General features: G+C 35.2%; 1 protein-coding gene across 5 annotated transcripts; it reads left to right on the forward strand.

Annotated features, from left to right (window-relative positions):
- The first annotated feature begins 788 nt into the window (after window positions 1-788).
- LOC113853804 lies at window positions 789-7,877 on the forward strand. Of its 5 annotated transcripts, XM_027484444.1 has the most exons (11): window positions 873-915; window positions 1,136-1,394; window positions 2,853-2,953; window positions 3,071-3,428; window positions 3,967-4,806; window positions 5,190-5,247; window positions 5,463-5,524; window positions 5,610-5,716; window positions 5,798-5,885; window positions 6,104-6,129; window positions 6,734-7,555. In XM_027484444.1, the coding sequence occupies exons 2-11, from the start codon at window positions 1,260-1,262 to the stop codon at window positions 6,948-6,950; spliced, it is 1,992 nt and encodes a 663-aa protein (XP_027340245.1). In that variant the 5' UTR covers window positions 873-915; window positions 1,136-1,259; the 3' UTR covers window positions 6,951-7,555. The 5 variants fall into 5 exon arrangements, with proteins under 5 accessions (XP_027340242.1, XP_027340243.1, XP_027340244.1 ...); XM_027484442.1 differs by lacking the exon at window positions 6,104-6,129 and having other exon boundaries at window positions 804-915; XM_027484445.1 differs by having other exon boundaries at window positions 858-1,394; window positions 6,077-6,129; window positions 6,734-7,547.
- Window positions 7,878-26,092: the final 18,215 nt, after the last annotated feature.

Below are 26,092 nucleotides of genomic sequence, written 5' to 3' on the forward strand. Positions count from 1 at the left end.
AGGTAATCAAACTAGCAAATATACGTTAAGAATGTATAAATGTAGTGAAAAAAATGCCTCAAGAAAAGGTATGATCAAACTGCATGAAATTTTATTTAAAACTAACTTATTTTTAATCCAGCCTAAATGGTAATGTCTAACTAAATTGACCAAATAAACTTTGTTACTTTTCGTATTATTATTATTACTAAATAGCGATCTTGATAAATTTAAATAACTTATACCCATTTACTTTCATAATGTTTAAGTTTCGAAGAAAATAATTTTCCACCGTCAATTGAGGGATATCCTTCATAAATTAATTTTTTATAAAATTTTTATTTATTAAATAAAAATACTTAATATATTATATATTTTTAAGATAATAAATATAAATTTTATTTAATACTTACATTACAAAGTAGTAAAAGAATTGCTAGGTGAATAACTAAGAAACTATAACAGTGTTCTGAACAAAAAAATTCTTGTACGTTATGACTTTGGAAAAACTTTGCAATATCTTTCCGTATATCCTCCAAATAATTCTCGTCATATTTTATAAAATATATATTAAATAAAAATAAATACATTTATTTTAAAAATATATTAATATTTTCGTTATTTTGTAATTAAAAAGATTTCGTAAAAGAGTAAAAATTTATAATCATTCTAAATATGTTATGGTTATAAGTTCTCTTAATGAATAAACAAAAATATTAAATAATTTTGACATTTGAAAATGATAAATAAATGATTTTTTATATAATACATATTTTATAAAATGATAAAAAATTTATTAAGAAGATTTGTCCAAAAAAACCAAAAAATTTGTCTTGTACATTACCATTAAACACCGCACCAACAAACAATCCACTTTGCGCCATCTTGGTGGTACTACTCCGGAGGATACACTAACCGACTGAGACTGTATTTTAGGTTCCATTTTCTGCTAATTGCATTTCTCTCTTTCTCTGTCTCCTATAAATATATCCGCCATTTTCTACCATTCTTTCTCCGCCAAGACGGAACTGCGCGGTTTTTCCATGACTGCGCGAATATTTTCTGTCCATTTCCCCGAGACAATCACGACACAGTCTCCTCTTTCTCTTCCTTTCGCATCCGCTGATTCCTCACTGTTCTGATTCTTTCGTCGCAGATTTTGATACGTTCGAGAGTTAGTTAGGGTTTCGATAGCATCGCGGTTTTGGTAGAGAAAGAAAAAGAGAGGGAGACTCTTCGTTAGGGTTTTCGTCTGCCGTGATTTTATTTCGGGATTGGAGATGGGAAGCGTCGATCGAGACGGCGATCGGACGTTCAAGATGAATTTCACCGCCGATGGTGTGGCGAAGCTAAGGGAGAGTGTGAAGGAGAAACTGAAGGAATTCATGGGGGATTACACTGATGATACTCTTGTGGTACGAATGAATATTGTGCATTTCTAGATTGTCGAATTGGTTTTTGAGGGCAAAGTCTGGTGTTGATTGCGAAATTCTGCTTTTGTTAATTGATACGTTGGCTCCTGGAGGTTTCCTATGTTGAGCTAATCGTGATTTTCTCTTAGATGTGTGAATGTTGTTTGTGAATGCTCTTTGTGGCATGAGTTGAACGGTGGGAGAAGGAGTTATGTTGGAAAATCCGTATAAATTGTGGCTTGAATGGTTAATGTTTTTCTGCAAGTTGTGGAATGTGTATTTAGGACTGTAGATAAATGTTAGTGGAAATGTTAAGATAAATGTGTTTATTGAAAAAATAAAGTGAAGGCCTCTTGTGGCATTAGCATTGGAGGCTATCGTGTCATGTGTACTGTGTTTGAAAATGTGTTGGTGGTTGTATTGCTTTTGATATGTGACTTCATGGACCTGCTGGTTGTTATTATGATTAGGTGGAACTTTGATGCAGATACACTCTGGATTATGAACTCTGTATATGGTTGGCAGGTGTATGTACATGCACATGCACAATGAGCTTCTTCTTGTTGTGCTGTAAAATGTGTGACACACACAGCATGTTCCATTCACTCATCCAATTTTGAAAAATATAAGTAACTTTTCAATGAATTTTACTTGTCTGATTTGAGGTGAGTCTTGGCGCAATGGCAAGGTTGCCTTGTGAATTGAGCTCACAGGTTCATATCCTGAAACAGCCACTGCCTGGGTGGGTAAGGCTGCTGACCACTCGACATCCCACTAGGTGGGAGCCTCATACACTGGACTATCCCTTCTTTTGTGGTAGATATAAACTCAGGTGAAAATACAGATCAATGAATATGCAACCTATATTAAGAGGGATTAAAAGATTTTGCTAATAAATAAAAAAAGTTTCGGAAATAAAAACTTGTAATAGGTAATTTGGATATGTAAGGGAGAAATCAACAGAGCTTCCAGTGAGAAAAGCAGATCAAATGGAAGATAATCTGATTAACAAGGATTGAGGAAGACTTGACCCTAAAATATTTTAGGGGAAATCATTAAAGAAGACTTCTCCTGAAACAGATTTATTGGACATTGGTTTTGTTATAGTCCAATGTTGTTTTGATTCATATAACAAAATCCGTTTACTGAGATAATCCTTGTTGCATTGATGCTCAGCATTCAGTTATATCATGTAATATAGTGTTGAAAGTTTTCTAAGCTGTCTTATAACTTCAGAATTTCATTATTAGAAGTAAGCCATTATTGTTGTTATCTTGTCATTGTTAATGTGTTGCATCCGGATATGGTATTTCACTTTTTTTATTTTTCTTTTTAATAGAAGATATGGTGTATTTACTGGAATTAACCATTGGTTGTAGGCAATTATGATGAGACGTCAAGAATTTCTTATGATTAATTTGACTTTTTTGAGTCAACTAACTTTAGCTTGTGCATCGGCAGGAATATGTTATTGTGCTATTGAGGAATGGTAGGCGCAAAGAACAAGCAAGGAATGAATTGAATGTTTTTTTGGGAGATGACAGTGATTCTTTTGTATCCTGGTAATTTTAGTTTAATATCAATCTCTCTTGGGTAACTTCAAGGTTAATTAGTTGCAAGAAATATAAGCTTTTACACTCATCACTATGTGCTAACTTGTATGCATATCTTGTTAACAGGCTGTGGGATCATCTTGATTTGAATTTAAATTTGTATGTACAACCTGAAGCTTTGCAGGATGAAGCTCCTAAAAAAAAGCTTATTTCAGAGGTTCAAGCTGGGGGCGATGATTTTCAGCATTTAAATTCACAGTCAGAGAGAGGAAAATCTAGTAAATTATCTAGAAGTCGGCATAACAAAGATTGGAAAGGATTGGTGAGGGTAGAAGCTGAACCTCCTCCTATTCGAAGCTCTGTGGTGGACAATACTCATTTGGAGGAAAATGCCAGACCTAAAGCCAATCACGGTCCAAGTTCACTGTCTCCTAAGCCTCCAGTTCAGAGGAAAAGGGGCCGAGATGAACAACAGAGGACAAAGGTTTGAACTGCTACGATATTTGCCTGATTTACTGTCTACTGAGACATTTTATTCAACTTAAGTTCTTTCTTTGGTGTTTAAACACTTCTTAGAAGCCCTATTATGCCATGCCAATATAAGTGAATGAGTTTATGCCGTTGACAGGTGGTGTAGTGGTTAATTTAATTATTTTAATTTAACTTAATGCCAAATGCCATTGCTGTATTCTTGCATTTTGGAAAATTTGCTTAGATTGATGAAATATGTCAGAGAAATGCAATAATTGCATTAAGCTGAACCCTTATATTTTATTTGTACTCAAAAGACACACAAATTTTGATTTTATAAAAGAAAAATTGTGTCTTTCCATCACCCAGTAAAATCACAACTCAAGTTGTACTAATTCAGAGCAAGTGCTATATGTACACAGATAAAATCACAACTCAGTTGTACTTGTTAGCTTATTTTTGTCTTCATTTTTGTATTTTGTTTATACTAAAATAATAAAGCAGTTGATCCTTTGCTTTCAAACATCTAACTGAGTAACTTACTTTAACAGAGGGATGTCTCACAAGTTAATATTGCTGCTCCTCGACGACTGCTTCAATTTGCTGTGCGAGATGCAGTGGCTACTTCGAGGACATCCACTTCAGGAACATCAGGGGAGCCTTCCTTAAAACGTCTTCGTTCTGTGGTTTCTACATCCTCTGGTGATTCATCCTTAGTTGAACGTTCACAGCGGATGCAGCCTGCTTCCAGGGTGGCAAATCCAATGGCTACAGTGATCAAGGCCGTGGCTGAAGCTGCCGAAGATGTAATAAAATCCAAATCCTCTGGAAGTGTATTTGATAGACTTGGTCGTGGTATGGATATATCAGATGATAACAGTCAACTTGAAGATAATTACCAACATCAGGAGCCAAACCAATCATTCTATCTTCAAACAGATGACTACAATGGGCAGTATGCTGCAAATACAACTATTATGGAAAATGAAACTGGTTTTCCTTCTGATTCTAATTCAGATAATGAAGGGTTTGGTGATGTTAATGTCGTGGATCATAGGATGACTGGAGCTTCTCAGATCAGCTCCTCTGTTGGAAACAGGGGCAATGATTCATTGATGGTGCAGTATAGTGTAGCAAAAAATGTTGATGATATTTTGCGCCAAAAACGGAATCGTGAACAGGAGCAACCTGCTGCTTCACACAACTCTTCTCATAAGATAGTTAATATTTCTGTTAATGTAAATACTTGGAAGCCACCACCACATCAGGAACCAAGAGAGATTGCAGAATTAGATGGTAAAAAAGCTTTTGAGAATGAAAGAGGAGCTCCCAGATCTAGTTTGCGGCTGGCGAAGGACAATGCCAACACTTTTAAAGTTAGTAATGGGAATGTGAGTTGTTCACGCTTGCTTAAATAATGAGATATGGATTCTGTGTTAACATTTAGGGTAAAATACTTCTCACCTCCTTGAAGCTTAGTTCATTCTTGACTTATGTCTCTAAGTATTATCACTTAACCTTGATACTTGGTTTGAAGTGAAAATGTTACTATTTCAGTTAAGTCAAAACATAAGTATCTTGGGGGGGTGGGGGGGGGGTGTTCAAAACCAAACTACGTAGGGTTAAGTGATGATGAAAAACTTCTGTGAAGTAAGGTGAGAAAGGATTTTACAAGAGGGTAAAATAAAATGTATTTTACCAGAAAATTAGTAAATATGACTTGCATGAGTGTTTAACTGTAGATTACTTTTGTTGATATCATTACTTTTAACAGGTCAACCCAGCTCCTGATGTTCAGAAAGTGTCTAGCAAGGCACAATTGTCTGCTTCTGGTGAGTTTTAAACACTGCTGGAAATTCCTGTTTCTGAGTTACGTGGAAATTGTATTTCTGGCTGGTTAAATAATTTTATTATGGTTAAGGGGCTGTTACATATTTACACATTTTGCAGTGTATTCTATTTTTCTTTTATTTGTTTTTAAATATATTGTTTGATGACTTGGGCAATTTATCAGGTGTATAATTGATTGCATCTCATGTATTTTCAGGTTCAAGTGCTGCTGGACGCCCTTTAGAAGATGCTGATTCTAGAACCATTTTTGTTAGCAATGTAATAACTCTTTTTAATTTTGGTGTGGGAGGGCGGACTTCAGAGTATGTAGGATTTATTTGACTTGTGCAGTTGTTTGTCACAGGTTCATTTTGCTGCAACCAAAGATGGCCTGTCTCGGCATTTCAATAAATTTGGGGAAGTGTTGAAAGTGATTATAGTTACTGATGCTGCAACGGGGCAGCCAAAAGGGTACGATGTGTCAAAATTTTGTTTCACTCATATTCAGTATATTTTGTTCGTGAATTTATTATTTCATGAATACTTGAGCAGGGCAGCTTATGTTGAGTTCATGCGAAAAGAAGCAGCAGATAATGCATTATCTCTGGATGGCACTTCTTTTATGTCACGTATTCTGAAGGTATTTATCACTGCCTGATACTCTAGTTATGTATATGTTTTCCCCCTACATTTTGTTTTTAGTTTGCTTCAGGTATTTTTCTCTCCCTTTTTAATTCTTTCACTTTATAGGTTGTAAATTTTGATAATCACAATTAATATGTTTGTGGCACATTTAGCCTTATCGGATGATGAACTTTTTCGTTACTTCAGTTTGTTATATTGTCCTTTCTGGTGTAGGAGTACCTGACAAACATAAAAAAGAGGTAGTTTTATTTTTTGACTTCCAAGTTTATGTTGGCACTAGGAACTAAATGACATCTTAATTGGGATTGTCGTATGAACACTAAATATCCATTTTTAGATTTGGCGGGAAGCTTTTGGACCTCTGTCCTAAACTGGCACAATGACTTTCCTTTCTTTTTCCTTTTTTAACTGGGCCCTCACGAGGACTTGTATGAGCACTAAATATCCATTTTTAGATTTGGCGAGAAGATTTTGGACCTCTGTCCTAAACTGGCACAATGACTTTCCTTTCTTTTTCCTTTTTTAACTGGGCCCTCACGAGGACTTGTATAGAAACATCAAAACGGAGTTCATGCATCTAGGTCGTGTTGATCCTGGTTAAAATGTAAAATCTTTTACACTTTTATAACATCAGTGGTGCAGTGCAATTGTTAACTTGTACAATGTGGTGGCATCCATGCAGTTTTAGTGAAATAAATTGTGTCAGGATAATTCATCTTTGCTGGCTTGATATGAAAATATGTGTGATAACAATGTGTGTTATATGAGCTTAATTTTAGTAGATTTTAAGCTAAAGTCAAGGTCGGTAAACTAAATTGCTTTGCAATTACTCATTTATCATAGGTTGTTAAGAAAAGTGCTGCACATCAAGAATCAGCTCCAGCTATGGCATGGCCGCGCATTGTTAGGGGGTCTCCATTCCCTTCTGCGAGGTTTTCCAGACTTCCCTTTCCAAGAGGTATCCCTGCTGCATTTAGACCTCGGCCCCCAATTAAGCTGGGTGCCAGGAGCTTGCAATGGAAGCGGGACGCTCCGGGATCTGACAATAGTTCATCTTTGAATACCGGCAGTGTTACTGCTCCTGCTACTCGTGGTCTTACCTATGTTAGAACAGAATCTAAGCCAGATGGCAGCTTGGCTAGGACATAGTGTATTTCTTAAGATGGTCTTTAGACTAAGGAGGGATCAGATTGTTTTCATGCTTGATGAGATAAAAACTGGTAAAAGAATTATTAATGTAAGAAGATGCCTGGCCTAAATTTTGGATTTTTCGTATGTACATGGAGGATATTTTAATATCTAGATGTTTGTGTCGGTAGTAGATGACGTTTAATAATCTCGATTTTTCGTCTTCGGTTGAAGCTACGAACGGGAGGACATTGATTTCGTTGGAACGAAAGATGAGAAGAATGTAATGGAAATATCTGGGAATTATCCATACATTTGAAGCGAAGCGTATGGGTAGGGTGGACCCTGGAATGGGGTTTTTTTAACGGGATAGTATAATTCTGTTTTTGGTTGAAAGTGTTACCTTTGGAAGATTATGAACGGGTGGGGTTTGGGGAAGTGAAGTTTCAGTAGACTGCTTTATTATTATTTTTTGGAACCCATGTGACTGCTTTATATACTTCACTGTTAATATAGTTAAATATTTTATTCTTTCTGTAATTTTACAGTTGTTACTTGCGGTTGATGATGCTTTGTTATTCTTTTCTTTTCAGAATAGTCTTCCATTCCTTACCGTTTCCCATAGGAAATCCATAGTCAAGCAACCACAATGGAAATTTCATCTTTGTGTTTTTGGGGAAAACATACTAGGTTCTTCGCCCTGAATGGTAGTGCACCAGTACCTGACTGCAGTTGCATATAATGCCATTCATTTCTTTTAGTGTTAAACATGTATCCCTCCAGCCATAGGATACGCCTCATTTATCTATGATCCAACAATTGGAATATTGGAAAATTTTTATCGTTTACTAGCAGCATTATAAAATTATAAATTCATAATCTAGAATTTCAGCTTCCCGGTTGTCATTGCATATAGAAAATTTTTGGATTAAATTCTCATTAATATGATATGACACTGAATACCGTTATTCGGTGGTATAAAGAAAAAAAAAACAGCAATATTTGTGACGATTAGACGACTTCGGTAATCGAGGCTGTAATAACCAGCGGAAACAGCCCGCTCCATACCTAAAAGCTTGGCAGTCTTGAACCTTGGCTAGAGCTGAAAATTTCCACTTTACTTTCCATCTTAAGAGAAGCACATTGCCTACCAACTCTATTGAAATCTCCACGATTGTTCAACAACTCATAGTATCACTTGTTCGTTTATCTTTGTGACTGGATATGAGTAATCTTGTGTCAACGTTTCTCTCTCACGCCAAAATACCATGCTTCTAACAAAGGACAGCCCTCCATTTCCAGCAATGAAATAGATGGTGGCAGGCTACTTTCTGTCAAGGACTGAAGCATTGGACATTCGCAAATGCGAAGTTGTTTAAGAGAAATCAACCCATATTCTTGTAAGGACTCAAGCTTGGAACAAAAATCAACGTCGAGAACTAAAAGAGAGTTGAGATGCTGAAGGGCATCCCTTCTTAAGAATCTTAGATGAGAAAGAGTAACAATGCCAAGAGAAACAAGAGAAGTGGGCAGTAGTGCAGCTTTATGAACCTCATGGCCCAAATGGAAACAAAATGCAAACCACGTTGTGTACACACAAGAACATAAATTAGAACATAGAGAAGAGCAGGGACGCATATCTCAAGGATCACCAAAGCAATGTATTAAATTAGAATTTAAAATAAGGGAATTTAACAAAATCAATAGAAAACTATCTCAAATGAGAAGAGATAATCCATTAATTAAAAAGTTAATTCAAGAATCAAGAGAAAACTAACAACATTCAATCATTGAATCCAAAAATTGATAATATTCTAATTCTAAGGATTAAAACTTGAATTTGAATGAAACTTTAATTCAAACTAAGTGATCAAACACAAACCTTCATGCATTTGATTAACACAAAATAAATTATATTTCAAAACTTTCTAGAATTTAATCAAAATATATTAATTTTCATATTACTTGTTTGACCCTAATTTCTTAAAATTGACTCACTTCAAGCAAATAATGATAAATCAATTACTTCTTAATTGGAGTTAGAACAAATACCTTTAGTTTATTGATGACTCATATTTTGTTCCCACATTTATAGTCTTATTGCATCCTTTAGATGCCTTTTCATTCTCTTATTTCTTCCATTAGTGTGTTTTTGCATTTCTCACATTAATTAGGAACTTTTGTAAATACTCATGTTTTTTAGTTTCATGTTTTTCTATTTTGACCTTTGTTCACTAATCTGGCCATAACTTTTTTTGTAGATATCCTTTGTGGCTGATTCTTTTTGCATTGGATTCCTTACTTCTGGGGCTTCAACTTGGAGATATGAATCGTGATATTGAGTTCAGAGCTATTTTCTACGAATTTTAGAAGTTTAGTCTTTTAGCTTGACTTTTGTATTGATTTTGTATTGCTTTTATTTTTGCGGTTTTGTTGTATTTATTTTCGGCCCAGCCCTGGCCCATTTTTTTTTATTCATTCATTTTAGACTACTATTTATAGAGGTCAAGGGCTGATTTGGAAGCACACTTAGTTCATTTTTTTGTTTTTTAGTTTTGTAAACTTTCCCGGTTCCAAGAAATCTCTCATTTTTTTACCCATTCTCTCATTCTTTTGCACCTTTTAGAATTCCATTGCACTCGCTCTGCATTTTGTGGTTGAAAGGCGTTTAGAATTATGCAATTTTGAGTTATTTTCTTCTGCATTTCGCTTTCAATTGTGTTACCAAGTTTCGGATTGCACTTGCTCAAACAAGAATTGGAAGATCGATTGATTGCTTCGAGTTTGTTTTCTAACCTTACATTTTGTGATTGAATGGAAAGTATAATTCGATTGAGTTGTGCCTCCTTCTCTTGATTGTGTAACAAATAATTGATTAGTTGATTTGTTGTGCATAAGAGATTTAAGCAAATTCAGTATAATCAATTCGTGTTTGTGTTTTTCGGTTTTCATTCTCAATTTCTCATTCTCGGTGTCTAATCTCATTTTCGGTTTGATTGTAATTGATTTTACTTGCATCACAATTTATGTTTCATTGTTAATTCAATTTGCATTTGTTGTTCTCGATTTACTTCTCTACAATTTTCGTTTGAATTAATCACAAAACTTCCCCCTAAACATACAACCTTTTCTGCATAATTGATATTGAAACAATGTGCGTTTGCATCTGCTAATCGAAAGATTTGTCGCGAATCCTCATCAAAATATAAACATAAATTAATGTAATAATAAGGTGCTAACCTAGATCGTCTCCCATGAATCATTGGATGAGTGACCAAATATCAAACATGTAGTGTGCAATGTATTCAGAAAGCAAGTAAAAAGGGAAGTTTTGTGATTTCAAGTTCAATTAACTTAAGCAGAAATTTAAATTACAAAATTCAAACGATAAAATGTAGTAACCCCTAGTTCATTCATATAAACTCTATCCCTATTCCTCTCAAGATTTAATACTCTTCCTCTCCTCCCAGAATTAGGTTGATTTAACAAGTGAAAATTAATCTTATGTTTCCATACGAATTAAGCAATTCAATAGACTCCAATCTCTCATCCCAAGATTACGCAACCTTAAAAATAAACCCAGAATTAAGCAATTCAAGTTTAGAATCTCATTAAAAATAATTAGGGTTAATTAAGCAATGTCTCCCTCATTCAACTATTAATTCAATTCAAGAGATTAGGGAGAAGAAATTCATGAAAGAAAAGGATTTGTAGTAACATTCAAAACCTAGGATGTAACAGCCCGACAACTTATTTGGGACTGAAGACTGTCCCCATAAACCAACACGAGACTTTTCAATGTGCTTTGTCTTCACTCGCACACTTCCCGCGAAATTCCCAGAAGGTCACCCATCCCATAATTGCTCCAAGTTAAGCACTCTTAACTTTGGAGTTCTTAAGTGATAGGCCACTGATGATCGGGCTTTCTTATGTTGTGTTTAAAAGATTTGTCGCAAATCCTCATCAAAATTTAATCAAATTAATGTAGTACTAGGGTTACCCTAGACTGTCTCCCGTGAACATTGGCTATTAATCTTCATTAAACATGTTGAAGACATTAATTGAACAAACAATTAAAATGGGGGGTTTCGTGGTTTCAAATCAAAATAAAAAGCAACGAGCAAACAAGTTTAATTAATTCAAACAATAGAAAACAACAATCCTTAGTTCATCCACAAAGATTCTATCCTTATTCCACTCAAGATTTAACATTCATCCTCTCTCCCATGAATTAGGTTAATTTAAAAAGCGAAAATCAACCTTATTGTCCTAGCGAAATTACGCAATTTGCTAGGTTCTAATCTCTCTTCCCAAAGTTACGCAACCTTAGAATTAAACCTAGGATTAAGCAATCCCTAGTTTATAATCTCCTTAAAACAAATTAGGGTTAATTAAGCAATATCCCCCTCATTCACCATTAATTCAATTCAAGAGACAAGGAAGAAGTAATTCATGAGAAGAAAGAAATTATATTATCATTAAAATCAAGGAACTCAAGCATCCGTGTGAACTTACTAAGGATTACATAAAATTTAACCCTCCATGGAAATGGGGATAAAAAACGCAATTGGAAAATGCAAAAAACTCATTAACATTAATGTAAAAGCAAGAGAATATGAGAAACCAAACCCTAGGTTGGACCCTTGGCTGTCACTCAAGGTTGCCCTAAGCTCTAGAAAATGTCCTAAATTTTAGTAAAGAAGATAAAAGGTTCAAAAAGTGTAAGAACTCTCTACCCTAATTTGGTAAAAATCTATTTATACTAAAGCTGACGCCCTCCAAAGTAATTACTTTCATTCTTTCATAGTAAACACGCGCAACATCAGTTGGGTTTTACCTTTCTGGAGTGATTACTATGAAAGTTCATAGTAACCACGCGCAGCACTGACACATTTTGGACTCTCTAGAGTTGTCACTATGAACTTTGATAGTAACTACGTGCAACACCTTTAATTCTGCATGCTCTGGAGTGATTACTATGAACTTTCATAGTAACCACGCGCATGTTTAGTGGATTCTGGGTTGTTGTAGTTGTCACTATCAATCTTGAAAGTAGTTACTTTCACCTCAAATTTCTCAAAATCCAATAATTCTTCAAAATAAGCTTGGGGATTCCTGCCACATTATTCAAATGATCAAAACATGTAAAATAAACTATATAAATCAATGTAAATTAACCAAAAACTAAAAAACCTATATTATTTAGCCTAATTGGAATATTCATCTTATTTACACTATCTAAGTCTATTCTTTTCTATAAAAAGTAATAAATGATGTATAAAAATTTAGTAAAATGTGGATTCATCACAACCCCAAACTTAAACTTTTGCTTATCCTCAAGCAAACCAAAATTCAAGGACTTAAGTAAAAAGGGCTGGACTGATCCAAAAAATTTTTCTCAAAATTTTTAAGTTCCAATCTTTCAACTCTAATATACACTTCCTCCATTTCAAAATCATGGAGTCATTCAACAAAGAAAGCACACTCATATCAATTAATTTTATGCAAAGTCCCATACAAGTGAAACAAAAATTCAACAAGGTTCATTATACTTCACATAATGCAAAGAAATTATCTAGCTCACATGGTGGTGTTTCACTCTTCACTCGTCAGTGTTACAGGCTAGGTATTTTCCCTCAATACACGGAAATTTGCTCTACCCTACCATATGCTTGCCCATATTCTCAATCTCCTTTGTCTTAATACAATGATTTACCTATCAAAAGGACTTGGTTGGTCACAAATAGGGATAGGTAAGGTTCAATTTGATCAAGGAAGGTCAAAAGCTCAAGTGGATTTTCAAGATAGGAGAATCCTTTTGAGTGAGTGAATACAACAATTAGAATAAAATGCATCAAATGAAGTAGCCTAAGAGGTTCAAGCATTTTTTTTTTCATCTTGTTTTTCATCATTTTTCATTCTGTGAAGATCTCTTCAATCTCTTGGACCTTGTTTCGTTTTATTTTATTGTTCTTTTTTATTCTTTCTTTTATGATTTCTTGGACTTTGGCAACCACTTTTTTTTTTACATGTATTAATAACATGTATGATGTCCACCACCCCCAAACTTGAGAGGTTGCTTGTCCTCAAGCAACTACCGTCAAAATCAACACCCCAAACTTAGTATTTGCATTCACTCTTGATGTTACTCAAAAGAAATACGTTCTTGGTGGGAGAAAAAAATGTTTTGGCAAACTAAGTTTGGCAAAAGACAGGGATGTAATACAATAAGGTGCAAGGGTGGGCATCAGAAGTTTTGAGAGCATGGTATGCACAAAACATCACAATTATTTATTAATTATTAGGTAAAAGTCAATTAAACTCAAAACTAGTAAATATTTAAAGCATAATTGTTTACAACCAGAACTTAACCAAATTGTAATTAACAACTGCAAACTGCAAAAGTCTTGAGCCTAAGTACAACTTATTTACAAAGATGAACTACATAACATAAATTTAAATTCCTAAACTACTCTTCTTCATCCTCCTCTTCTGAAGTTTCCTCCTCTAAGTTATTCTTATCTTCATCTTCTTCTTCTGCTACTGCTGGCTATAGGAGGTGAGTCTGATAGATAGGAAGATCTTTAAAGACTGTTGATTTGAGGCATTGGGCATTTTCTTCCACTTCTGGTGTATGATATAATTCTTCCTTAGTCATTCCCATCTTTTGTCCAGTGTACATCAAAAGACATTCCAATAGCATTATTCCAGCTTTCAAACTTCTATGCAACTCATTTTGCCTTTCAGCCAATAAGTTTTGTCTTTCAGCCAGGAATGTTATTCTATCCTTCATTTTCATTGGATTTGCTTTCTTGAACTGTGATGGTATAGGAGCTGCTGATGTATAAGATGTAGTAGCATAAATTTCTTTCACCATTGCTACTGAAATTGAAGGTGTTGCTCTGATCCTTTCTTCATACTCATCAAAATCTACTCCTGCATCCTCACACAACAGAGTTATTAATGAAGGAAAAGCTAAGGAATCCCTTTTTCGTTTCAGGATGTCTAAGATGCATCCACTAATTACTTCTCCTACATTAATATACATTTGATTCACTATAGCAAATAAAAGTTTAGCTCTCTTTACTGCTAATGTGAAACTGTGTTTCATTGGCATGAATGAGCTAAGTATGAAAGCACTCCAGACTTTGGCAAATGGTAAAAGGTTCTTTGTAGTAATGCATTTCGGTTTCTCTGTTGTGTTCAGCTCCCATGTGGTCCTTGGTCTGCCAATTCTATGCAAGATCTCATAGTAATCCTTGTCCTGAAGGTCCTTGAAAGTACTAAAATCTTGCTGTACAGGTTGTTTTTAGACATTGTTGTTGAGGACCCTGTTGATGTTGGCAGCAGAGAATTTAATCCTCACTCCCTTAACTATTGTATGGTACTTAGGTATCTGATCTCCTTTCAAACGCATGACATTCGCATAAAACTCTTGAGTGATTTCCCTTTATCCTATTCCAGACAATGAGCAAAAAGGTTCCCAATCTCTTTTCTAAATTTCTTCTTTATATTCTGAGTAATTATCTTCAGCAATCTCAAAGGCTCTGTCTTGGACCACTTTCGTTCTTAGGATATTAGCTCTGAAATAGTTTTCATGAGCTATACTCCTAAATTAAGGGTCATGCTGAGGAGTTGGTCTTGATGAAGAGGCCGCTCCTGTTAATCTACCCCTCTTAGTCCTAAGAGTTCCCCTTGAAGTGGATCTTACTAGAGTGTTGGTAGAAGTTCTTGCCATTTCTCAAGTACCTGTTAGAAAAATTCATTTAAAATGCTAAAATACAATCTGTCCAAGCATGTAAAATGCAAATACGTATAGCTACAAAAGGATGCAAAATGCATATGCAAAGTACTATTAATCATAGTCAGGGAAAGTTCAACTTGCATCCTTAATGTACAATAACCTCAAAAATCAGATTGAAAAATTCCCAACTTTCAATTCTAACACAGAGTATCAATATAATGTAGATGAATCATAATCAGAATTTTCCATTAACTCCCTCATTCAACTCACTTTTTGCAGAGGAAGTGTTCATGCATGTTTTCACAATGTAGCTATGAATCTACAAATAAAATTGTCAAATTAAGGGAGAATTTAGTCACATTATCCTTTAATTACATATTCTAATCAATTGATCTCAGAAAATTTCCTTAATTTCCATATTCAAAATTTTTCCCAAAAATCTATTCATAAAGAACCCTAATCACAATTTGCAGAAATGAAGACGAATTTACCTAGAATAAAAGTGTAGAAAGCGTAAATCCAAACTTACTAAATAGAAATGATCATTGGATCAATACGCAAAAGGTGAGAGTTGCAGAGAATTATGAGAGAAATGTAAGTTTAGGGTTGCAAATGTGTGTGCGTGGTCACTATTTTCTGAATATATAGCCACACAGATGCACGTGACCACTTTTAAAAAGAAAAGTGAGCATTTTTAGAGTTAATGCTATGAGCGTGTTTATTATTTTTAGGGAAAGTGAATGTTCCAGAGAGCAATGCTTTCTTTGGCTTTAGAATGAAATACACGTTATCACTATTTTAGAGAAGGTTGGAAAAGGGTTGGAAAAGGTCCCATAAAGTCTATTCCCCAGACATCAAACAGTTTCACCTCTAAAATGTTATTCAAATGCATTTTATGTCTTCTAGAAATGTTGCCTACTCTTTGACACTTGTCATAACTTTCCACATAAGTCTTTGCATCTTTGAACAAAGTAGGCCAAAAGAAACCTACTTGTAAGACTTTAGCAGCAGCTCTGGAACTTCCATGATGACCTCCATAATATGAATTATGGCAGTGCCACAGATATCAACTTGCTCTTTTTTTGGAATGCATCTTCTTAACAGACCATCTACTCCAATTTTGAATAAATGAGGATCCTTCCAAATGTAGAATTTGCTGTCATGAAGAAATTTCTTTCTTTGTTGCCAACTTATTCTCTTTGGAATATGCTGAGTGGCTTTAAAATTTGCTATATCAGCAAACCAAGGTAATAACTCCATAGCTAGTAGTTTTTCATCAGGGAACTCCTCATTAATGTCAAAACAATTTGATTGTAGTGTTTCCAAAAGGTATTCTAAACAGATGGTCTACAACACCATTGTCATTCCCTTTCTTGTCCTTGATTTCTAATTCAAATTATTAGAGTAAAAGGATCTATCTCTACAGTCTTGGTTTGGCATCCTGTTTAGAACGCAAGTATTTTAAAGCAGCATGATCAGTATATACCATAACCTTAGATCCTACCAAATAAGATCTGAACTTATCAAAAGCAAATACTATAGCTAGCAGCTCTTTTTCAGTGGTTATATAGTTAATTTGTACAGAATTCAAGAGACTAGCATAGTAAATCACATGTAGTCTTTTATCTTTTTTCTATCCTAATACAGCACCTACTACATTGTCACTTGCATCCCATATCAACTCAAATGGTAGAGTCCAATCCGGTTTCACAAGTATTGGAGCAGAAATCAATTTTCCTTGTAAAGTAGAAAAAACATGCAAACATGATTCATCAAATACAAATTCTTCATCTTTCACAAGCAAGTCACTAAGAGGTTTAGCAATTTTAGAAAAATCCTTAATGAACCTCCTATAAAACCTTGCATGGCCTAAGAAACTTCTAATTCCTTTTACATTCACAGGTGGAGGTAGTTTACTAATCACTTCTATTTTAGCTTGATCAACCTCCATCCCTTTCACAGAAATCTTATGGCCAAGTACTATGTCTTCTTGAATCATAAAGTGACATTTTTCCCAATTCAACACCAAATTAGTATCTTGACACCTCTGCAAAACAATGGACAAATTAGATAAGCAATCATCAAATGAATCTCCAAATACAGAAAAATCATCCATGAATACTTCAATGATTTTCTCAACTAAATCAAGAAAAATAGCAAGCATACACCTTTGAAATGTAGCTGGAGCATTGCAAAGACCAAAAGGCATCCTTCTATATGAAAATATCCCAAATGGACAAGTAAATGCAGTTTTTTCTTAGTCAATTGGATCTACAGCAATTTGGTTATAGCCAGAATATCCATCTAAAAAGCAATAAAATGCATGACCAGCTAACTTTTCTAACATTTGATATGCAAAAGGCAATGGAAAATGATCTTTTCTGGTCACTTCATTCAGTCTCCTATAGTCTATACACATCTTTCAGCCTGTAACTGTCCTTGTAGGTATCAATTCATTTTTTTCATTTGGTACCATAGCTATTCCTCCCTTTTTAGGTACCACTTGTACAGGATTACCCAGCTGCTATTTGAAATGGGATATATAATTCTAGCATCCAATAGTTTCATAACCTCTTTTCTTACTACCTCCTTCATGGAAGGGTTCAGTCTTCTTTGAGCCTGTACAATAGGTTTAAAATTCTCTTCAAACAAAATTCTATGTTTGCAAAAACCTGGATTTATAACTTTCAAGTATGATATATTCCATCCTATTGCCAACTTGCGTGCTCTGAAAATCCTTAATAACTTTTCCTCTTCTTCTTCCATGAGTTAATTGGTAATTATGACTGGATTTTCGTGATTTTGGTCCAAAAATGCATATCTCAAGTGGGTAGGTAGCTGTTTGAGTTTCAATTTATGAATGTGTTCTTCTTCCACTTCCTTTTTCAGCTCTTCTTTGATTGGTTTTTCTGTAGGGGGCCAGAATTGGTAGAGTTTCCAATTGTTGCATAATTTCCATGAGGTGTTCTTCTTTATTCATAACAGATTGGAAATTACCTGCAGCTATGGTCTCTCTCAACATAGAAAATTCATTAGATTTATCAAAATGATAAGGAGTAACAAGAGAATCCAGTACATCAATTCTTATACACATGTTATCATCACTTGGATACTTGCGTGTTGTTATGTAAAATTTAAGAGAGATACTAACTAGCAAGTGCACTAGGTAGTTGTAGCAAGTAATAAAATTTGTCCACAAGGATCTTATTTCAATTCCCACTTCACAATTTAACAATTAGTTAAGCAAAACAATTCATTTGAAAGGTTTGTAACATGCAAAAGTAAGAAATAAAAACAATAAAAGGTAATAAACTTGTTGTAAAAAGCAGAGTACGAATTTTGTATTAAGAATGCTATATGGAAAATAGTTAGGAATCACTTCACCAGATTTTCAATTGCAATGTAATCATGTTCTGAACTCTTGAGAATTTTAATTGATTGAGAATCAATTTCACTTCTTTAACCAAAGGATAATTCCTTACCTCATTGGTCCTAATACCTAATTAAACCTCCCTAATCCTTTAGGTAAAATTTAATCAAACACTGCATTAAGTTCTAGAAATTATAGGATTACTAGATCATGACACTTATTCCTAAGATCTCAATAACCTAGGCATATAATTCAAATATGAGAAATAAACACAATTTTCATTGATGAAAATTCCTCTAAATTCAATTGAATGAAGGATTAGTTCACAATTGCATTAAGAACAGAATCATATACTAAATTCAATTAAAATCTCAAGATCCAATCCACAATTACATCACAACATCAAATCTAGATCCATATATCCCTAACCAAAAAGGTTTAGAACAACATTACGATGGAAGAAGGAGAAGTAAGAGAAGAAGAAGACAAGAAGAAGAAGAACATTTTCCAAGACCCAATCTTTACACTGATTTCTCTAGAAATGAAGCTTGAAAGTTGCTCCCAATCTCTCTCTCTGACTTCCCTTGGAAGTTAAAATAGTTGCAAAGTGAAAAATAACAAAACTGAACCAAAAGTCCCATTTTCTGAACCTCTAACTTCTATTTATAATGTTTTTCCCGCCTTTTTTCTTTCCACACATTAATCTCTAAGAATTCTAGTATAAAAGGTCTTCTAGAAGCTTATATAACTGAATTAGGAACTCAAATCATCCAAAGTTGACACTTAGAAGTGGTATTTAAAATTCTGTTACTTTTATATAGACATTTTAAGTGGTTGAAGTGTCTACGCGCAAGTGTCTTATATGGGAAAAACCTCACATGTAGCTACTCTCAACACTTTGAGTGGCTACGCGCTTACTATGTAGCTACTCTGAGTACTTAAAGTGGCTACGCACTTAATTGCGTAGCTACTCTGAGCACTTGAAGTAGCTACGCGCACTGTGCATAAGTGAATTGACCTTGGGCGTAGCTATTCTAAACACTTGAAGTGGCTACTTGCTAACTACATAGCTACTCTCTTGATCTTCATGAATTTTCTTTTTCAAAATGTTCACTCTATGTACTCAGAGTGGTTACGCCCTATACATAACACTTAATTCTTCATCTTTTAAGCTCAATTCCTCTACTTTCTTCACTTCAATCTTCAACTCAAATTCTCAGCTCAAACTTCTGCACAAGGATTAAGTCATTTTAAGTCAAATTGTTCAGAATTGGACTAAAAATCTAAAAATCAAAACTAATTACACAATTATGAATATTGATGCAATTTTTATGATATTGCTAAGTTTACTTAGACTTTACTACTTATTTATTAACAAAACTATACTAAAAATTATGGTAAAATGTGGATTTATCAAGTGCTTCAAAACCATTAAATATTACCTTTTCATCCTGAACTCTAAGCATGAGCTCTCCCTTTTACACATCAATAAGAGCTCTTTTAGTTGCAAGGAATGGTTTGCCCAGAATTAATGGTATGTTTGCATCCACTTCCATGTCTAAAATAACAAAATCTGCAAGAAAAATAAATTTGTCAACCTTAACCAACAACTCTTCTACAACTCCATATGGATAAGTATAAGATCTATTAGCTAATTGCAGTGTAATGTTGTTGGTTTCACTTCTTCTATTCCCAACTTCTTCATGATAGCTAGGGGCATGAGATTAATGTTTGCTCCTAGATCACATAAAGTTTTTCCCATAATACATTTTCCAATTTCATAAGAGATGCTGAAAGATCCTGGATCCTTTAGTTTTTGAGGAAGTTTTCTTTTAAGAATAGCACTGGGTTCATCTATTGATGGTACTATCTTATCATCTTCCAGCTTCCTTTTCTTAGATAGTAGCTCCTTTGTGAACTTGGCATAAGATGGCATTTGTTCCAATGCTTTCACAAAAGGGATATTAACCTGCAACTTCTTGAATACATTCAAAAATCTCTCAAATTGCTCCTCTTGTTTAGGATTCTGCACTCTTTGAAGATAAGGTAACCTTTCATATTTTTCTGGATCAATTGGTTTACAAGCTTCCTCAAATAACTGCTTCTTTATTTTTCTCTCAAAATTAATAGAAGCTTCATTTTCTGAATGTTCTCTTTTTAACAATTTAAAATTTTCTTGTTGCAAATCTTTCTCTACTCTTCCTTCTTCTGCTGAATTGCTAACTCTCATTTCTACAGGTTTTGGACTAACTACCACAACTCCACTTCTTGTTGTTATAGCTTGATACTGCTCTTTAGGATTTATTACTGTGTTACTAGGGAACCTTCTCTCATCTCTATTTGCTAGCTGTTCAGCCAACTGCCCAATTTGAGTTTCTAGTTTCTTCATAAAAGTTTCTTGATTTTTAAGGTTGGTTTGAGTGACCTTCATGAACTGCAGCTTAGTCTCTTCCATCTCATTCATTCTCTCATTCATAGGTTTTGAAGAATTTAGAGTTTTTTGAGGTTAAGCAGAAGAGTTGCCTTGAAAATATTGCTACTATTGTGAAGTTCCTGCATTTGAAAATTGAAAAGATGGGTTAGTATTTTTCACAGTAGAATTTTGAGGAATCCACTTGTAAAATTGTTGATTTTTGTTAGTTAGATATAGAAAACCAGGGGGAAAGGATTGCTGAGGAAAAGATTGCTATTGCCTTTGATAATTTCCCATATAGTTGATCTGCTCTTGTGGATCTAGTATAGGTACATCACATGCACCATTAGCATGGTTACCTCCACAAAAATCACAGATCAGCTGAGTGCTTGCAACATTTCCAGCTTGTAAGTTGCTGATCTGTTGAGTTAAGGTTGTTATTTGTTTAGAAAATAATTGGTTCTGCAACTGATTTTGTGCAAGAAAAGTTTCTATAGTTTTAGCTTCATATCTATTATTTCTCCTTGCATGTCTTAAGTTGGAATTTTGATAGATAGATGAAGCCATCATCTCAATAATTCCTTGAGCTTCTTCTAAGGATTTTGTGTTCAAAGAACCTCCTATAGCTGCATTCACCATGGTTCTAGTCACTGCATTCATCCCATTGTAGAAGGTTTCCAACTGCATCCACTCTGGAATACAATGGTGTGGACATCTTCTCAACAGCTCATTGTATCTTTCCTAAGCTTCATAAAATGATTATTCTTCGTGCTGCACAAAAGATGTGATTTCTCTTCTCAACTTGAAGGAAAATACTTAGTTAAGAATTTGTTCACAAGATCTGTCCATGTGGTGATACTCCTTTGGGGTTATGCTTGTAACCAACACTTGGTCTTATCTCTCAAAGAGAATGGAAATAGCCTTAATCTTATAACATCTTCACTTACTCCATTCATCCTTATAGTGTCACATAGTAGAAAATTGTAAATATGCAAGTTAGGATTATCAGACATTCCACCAGAAAATTAGTCCTGTTGTACTAAATGGAGCAGTTAGGCTGGTTTGATTTCAAAATGATTAGCTTGAATGATAGGTCTAACTGGTACACGCAAATTGGATTGAAATTACAACAGTATTCTTTGCGTAAAATTCCTAGCTAGCAAGTATACTAGGTAGTTGTAGCAAGTAATAAAATTTGAAAATCAATATGAGTCCCAAGTATCGTCTACCAAGATCTTATTTTCAATTACCAATTCACAATTCAACAATTATTTGAGCCACACAATTCATTAGAAGATTTGTAAACATGTAAAAATAAAGAATAAGAACAATAAAAGGTAGCTAATGTGCTGTGAAAACAGAATACGAAATTTGTATTAAAAATGCTATATGAAAAATAGTTAGGAATCACTTCATCAGATTTTTAATTACAATGGAATAATGTTCTGAACTTTTAAGAATTTTAATTGATTGATAATTAATTTCACTTATTTAACCAAAGGATAATTCCTTACCTCATTGATCCTAATATCTAATTAAACCTTTCTAATTCCTTAGGTGAAATTCAATCAAATATTGCATTAAGTTTTAAAAATTATAGGATTACTAGATTATGATACTTATTCCTAAGATCTCAATAACCTAGGCACATGATTTAGATTTGAGAAATAAACTCAGTTTCCATTAATGAAAACTCCTCTAAGTTCAATTGAATGAAGAATTAGTTCACAATTGCAATAAGAACAGAATCACATACTCAATTCAATTAAAATCTCAAGGTCCAGATTCAAAATCACATCACAATATCAATTCTAGATCCATAGATTCCTAACCAAAAAGGTTTAGAACAACATTACAATGGAAGAACGAGAAATAAGAGAAGAAGAAGACAAGGAGCAGAAGAACATCTTTCAAGACCCAATCTTCACCCTGATTTCTCTAGCAATGAAGTTTGAAAGTCACTCCCAACCTCTCTCTCTGACTTCCCTTGGAAGTTAAAACAATTAAAAAGTGAAAAATAACAAAAAATGAACAGAAGTTTCAAATCTGAACTTTCAACTTCTATTTATAATGTTTTTTTTCGCCTTTTTCACTTCTACACATTAATCTCTAAAGATTATATCATGAAAGGTCTTCTAGAAGATTCTATAACTGAATTAGGAACTTAAATCGTCCAAAGTCGACACTTAGAAGTGATTTTCAAAATTTTGTTACATTTGCGTAGACACTCTACGTGTTTAGAGTGTTAACGCGCATGTGTTTTCTGAGCTTTTGCCTTGCATATGTTCACTGTGAATGGTTGGAGTGTTAATGCGCAGCTGCGCATTGTTACTCTCAATGGATAGAGTGTTAATGCGCAAAGTTCTAGGGCAAATCAGTCTTAGGTGTAGTACTCTGAGTGCTTAGAGTGAACACGCGCAGAGTTCTATCATATTTTCTGCTTGCTCTTCATGAATTTCTTCTTCAAAATGTTAACTCTATGTGCCCAAAGTAATTATGCCCAACACATAACACTTGATGATTCATCTTTAAAGCTCAATTCTTCTACTTTCTTCACTTTATTCTTCAACTCAAATATCTTTTGTTCAAACTTCTGCATAAGAATTAAATCTTTTTAAGTCAAATTGTTCAGAATTGGAATAAAATCTAAAATTCTCAACTATTTATACAATTATGAATATTGATGCAATTTTTATGGTTTTCTCAAGTTTATTCAACACTTTACTACTTATTTATTAACAAAAACTATACTAAAAATATAGTAAAATGTGGATTTATCAACTCATCCTGCTCTTATGCACTTCCTCAAGTATCATTTGCATTAACTCCTCTACTTGGGGAATGCATACTTAGTTCCGAAACTTAATCAACATGTTCTCATCACAGCGGAACTCCAAGTCCTTTTCCTCATTCCTCTGTCTCATCATATCTTGCAAGAAAGCATCTCTCTACTGAGCATCCCGAACGTATACCAAGAAGTTATTATGGATTGTTATCACTCTGAGATACAAACTCCCCAGCCTCACCTCCATGGCCAAGTTCATGTCTCGAAATTCCTCAATCATCTCCATCTCTTTTACCATCATTACTGCCACGTGCAATGACTTTCTACTCAATGCATCGGCCACCACATTCGCCTTATGAGGATGGTAAGACAATATGAAATCGTAATCCTTAAGGAATTCCATCCATCTCCTCTGCTACATATTTAGCTACCTCTAATCAAACAAATACTTCAAACTCTTGTGGTCACTGAACACCTCAAACCTGCTTCATACAGGTAGTGCCTCCATATCTTAAGAGAAAAAACCACCACGGCTAACTCCAAATCATGGGTCAAATAGTTGACTTCATGTGAGCGTAACTATCTTGAGACATAAGCAACTACTCGCCCATCTTGCATTAGAACACACCCAAACCTATGCCCAGACGCATCACAGTATACATTAAACTTCTGCTCTGGATTGGGCAAAACTAACATAAGCACTGAAGTCAACTTTATCTTCAGCTCTAGGAAACTAGCCTTACACCCCTTAGTCCATTTAAACCCCCTTCCCTTGCAGGTCAGTTTTGTTAAGGGCAAAGTTATCTTAGAAAATCCCTCCATGAACTTTCTATAATAGCCCGCTAGTTCCAGAGAACTGTGCACCTCAGTCACATTCTTCAGCCTCGGCCACCTAGCTACTGCTTCCACCTTTGTAGGGTCTACCATGATTTCTTCCTTTGACACTACATGTCCCAAAAATTGGATCTTTGACAACATGAACTCACATTTGGACAATTTTGCATACAATTGCCTCTCTCTCAGAATTTGCAAAACAATTCTTAAGTGCTCGGCATGCTCTTCTTGAGTCTTCGAATAAATTAGGATGTTGTCAATGAACACCACCACAAACTTATCCAAAAACTCATGGAAGATCTTGTTCATGTAGTCCATGAACACTACAGGTGCATTGGTCACTCCAAACAGCATTACCAGATACTCATAGTGACCATACCGCATCCTGAACACTGTTAGGGACATCCTCATTCTTCACCAGATCTAATGGTACCCTGACCTCAGGTCAATCTTAGAAAACCCTGCAGCTCCCCTCAATTGGTCCATCAAATCATCGATCCTCGGATGTGGATACTTGTTCTTTATCATTACCTTGTTCAGCTGCCAGTAATCCACACACATCCTCATGCTCCCATCCTTCTTCTTCACCAAGAGCACTAGTGCTCCCTACGGTGACACACTCAGTCTTACAAACTATTTTTGCAATAGGTCCTCCACTTGCTTCTTGACATCTTCCAACTCTATCGGTGACATCCTATATGGTGGCACATAAATCGGGCTTGCCCCCAAATTAAGGTCAATAGCAAACTCTATTCCCTCTCAGGCAGTAACTCAGAAATATCTTTAGGGAAAACTTCTAAGAAATCCCTCACCACCACGATGTACTCCTACTCCACCACACTTTTTGGCCTCCATATAAAACATCACTATAAAGGCCTTGGCGTTTATCGTGTTGTTCCACACTCCTGACTCATAAGCCTTAAAACCTCTGCCATTGTCGCACCAAAGATCAAGGTCTTCTTTCTACAATCCAGTAGTACATGGTTGGCAGCTAGCCAATCCATTCCCAAAATCACATCCAGCTGGGATAGAGGCAAACAAATCAAGTCTACCCCAAATTCCCATCCATGTACCATAATTGAACATCCTAAACACGCCCACGACGTCACAATCGGCTTACTGGTAGGGGTAGTCACCATAACATTACATGGCAGTTTAGTCACATATAGACCCAAACTCTTCACACAGTCAACAGATACAAAAGAGTGCGTAGCACCCGAATCAAACAACACGTCAAGTAATCTACCCTTAATAACACATTTACCTCTAATCAACTCCTCAGATTGTGAAGCCTCTGATCAACTCCTCACATTTACCTTTGGCCTCGTACTCGGCCCTGTGCTCCCTCTTGATTTTGGTCTCTGAGTTGCACTAGCACTAGCACTCTTCTTAGCGACCCAGCACACATTTGCAGTGTAACCCGACTTCCCACAGTTGCTACAAGTTATTCGTGGCCGTGGGCAGTCCCTCACTGTGTGTGGCCCTTTGCACCTGAAGCATTTAATCAGCTCTCTGAAAAAGCCTGATTTTGAGCCTGAGCCAGTACCACTGCTCCTTTCCTGAGACAAAGTCCCTTTGAACTATGAGTGACTAGAGCCTGAGTACTGCCGCTTGGAGAATCTAGGGGGTCTTCTATCTTGCCACACTGGACTAGCTCTTCTAGTGTCCATTGTCTTCCCCTTTCAATTGGCTTCAAAGATTCTGCTCTTGCTCACTAGAGTAGGCAAGTTCGTCAGTTGAAACACACTAACTGCAACTCAGATGTCTGGCCTCAGTCCATGCTCAAACTGAGCACACAAGTCCTCATCTCCGTCTTCATGTTGGTAGTAAGGCCAATACTTTATCAGCTCTTGGAACTTCGGTGCATACTCTCCCACTGTCATGCTCCCTTGCTTCAGCTCAAGGAACTCTCTGGCCTTCTGTTTTTT

This window comes from Abrus precatorius, unplaced genomic scaffold (genome assembly GCF_003935025.1).
Source record: "Abrus precatorius isolate BTA unplaced genomic scaffold, Abrus_2018 Scaffold11, whole genome shotgun sequence".
NCBI classification, from domain to species: domain Eukaryota; kingdom Viridiplantae; phylum Streptophyta; class Magnoliopsida; order Fabales; family Fabaceae; genus Abrus; species Abrus precatorius.

Bases quoted from the DNA above. Each gene is read 5' to 3' on its own strand.
- LOC113853804 (XM_027484441.1), top strand. From the start codon at position 1,260: ATGGGAAGCGTCGATCGAGACGGCGATCGGACGTTCAAGATGAATTTC. The intron at 5,717-5,797 runs GTACGATGTGTC...ATACTTGAGCAG, and splicing joins GCAACGGGGCAGCCAAAAGG to GGCAGCTTATGTTGAGTTCA. The intron at 5,886-6,733 runs GTATTTATCACT...CATTTATCATAG, and splicing joins TTATGTCACGTATTCTGAAG to GTTGTTAAGAAAAGTGCTGC.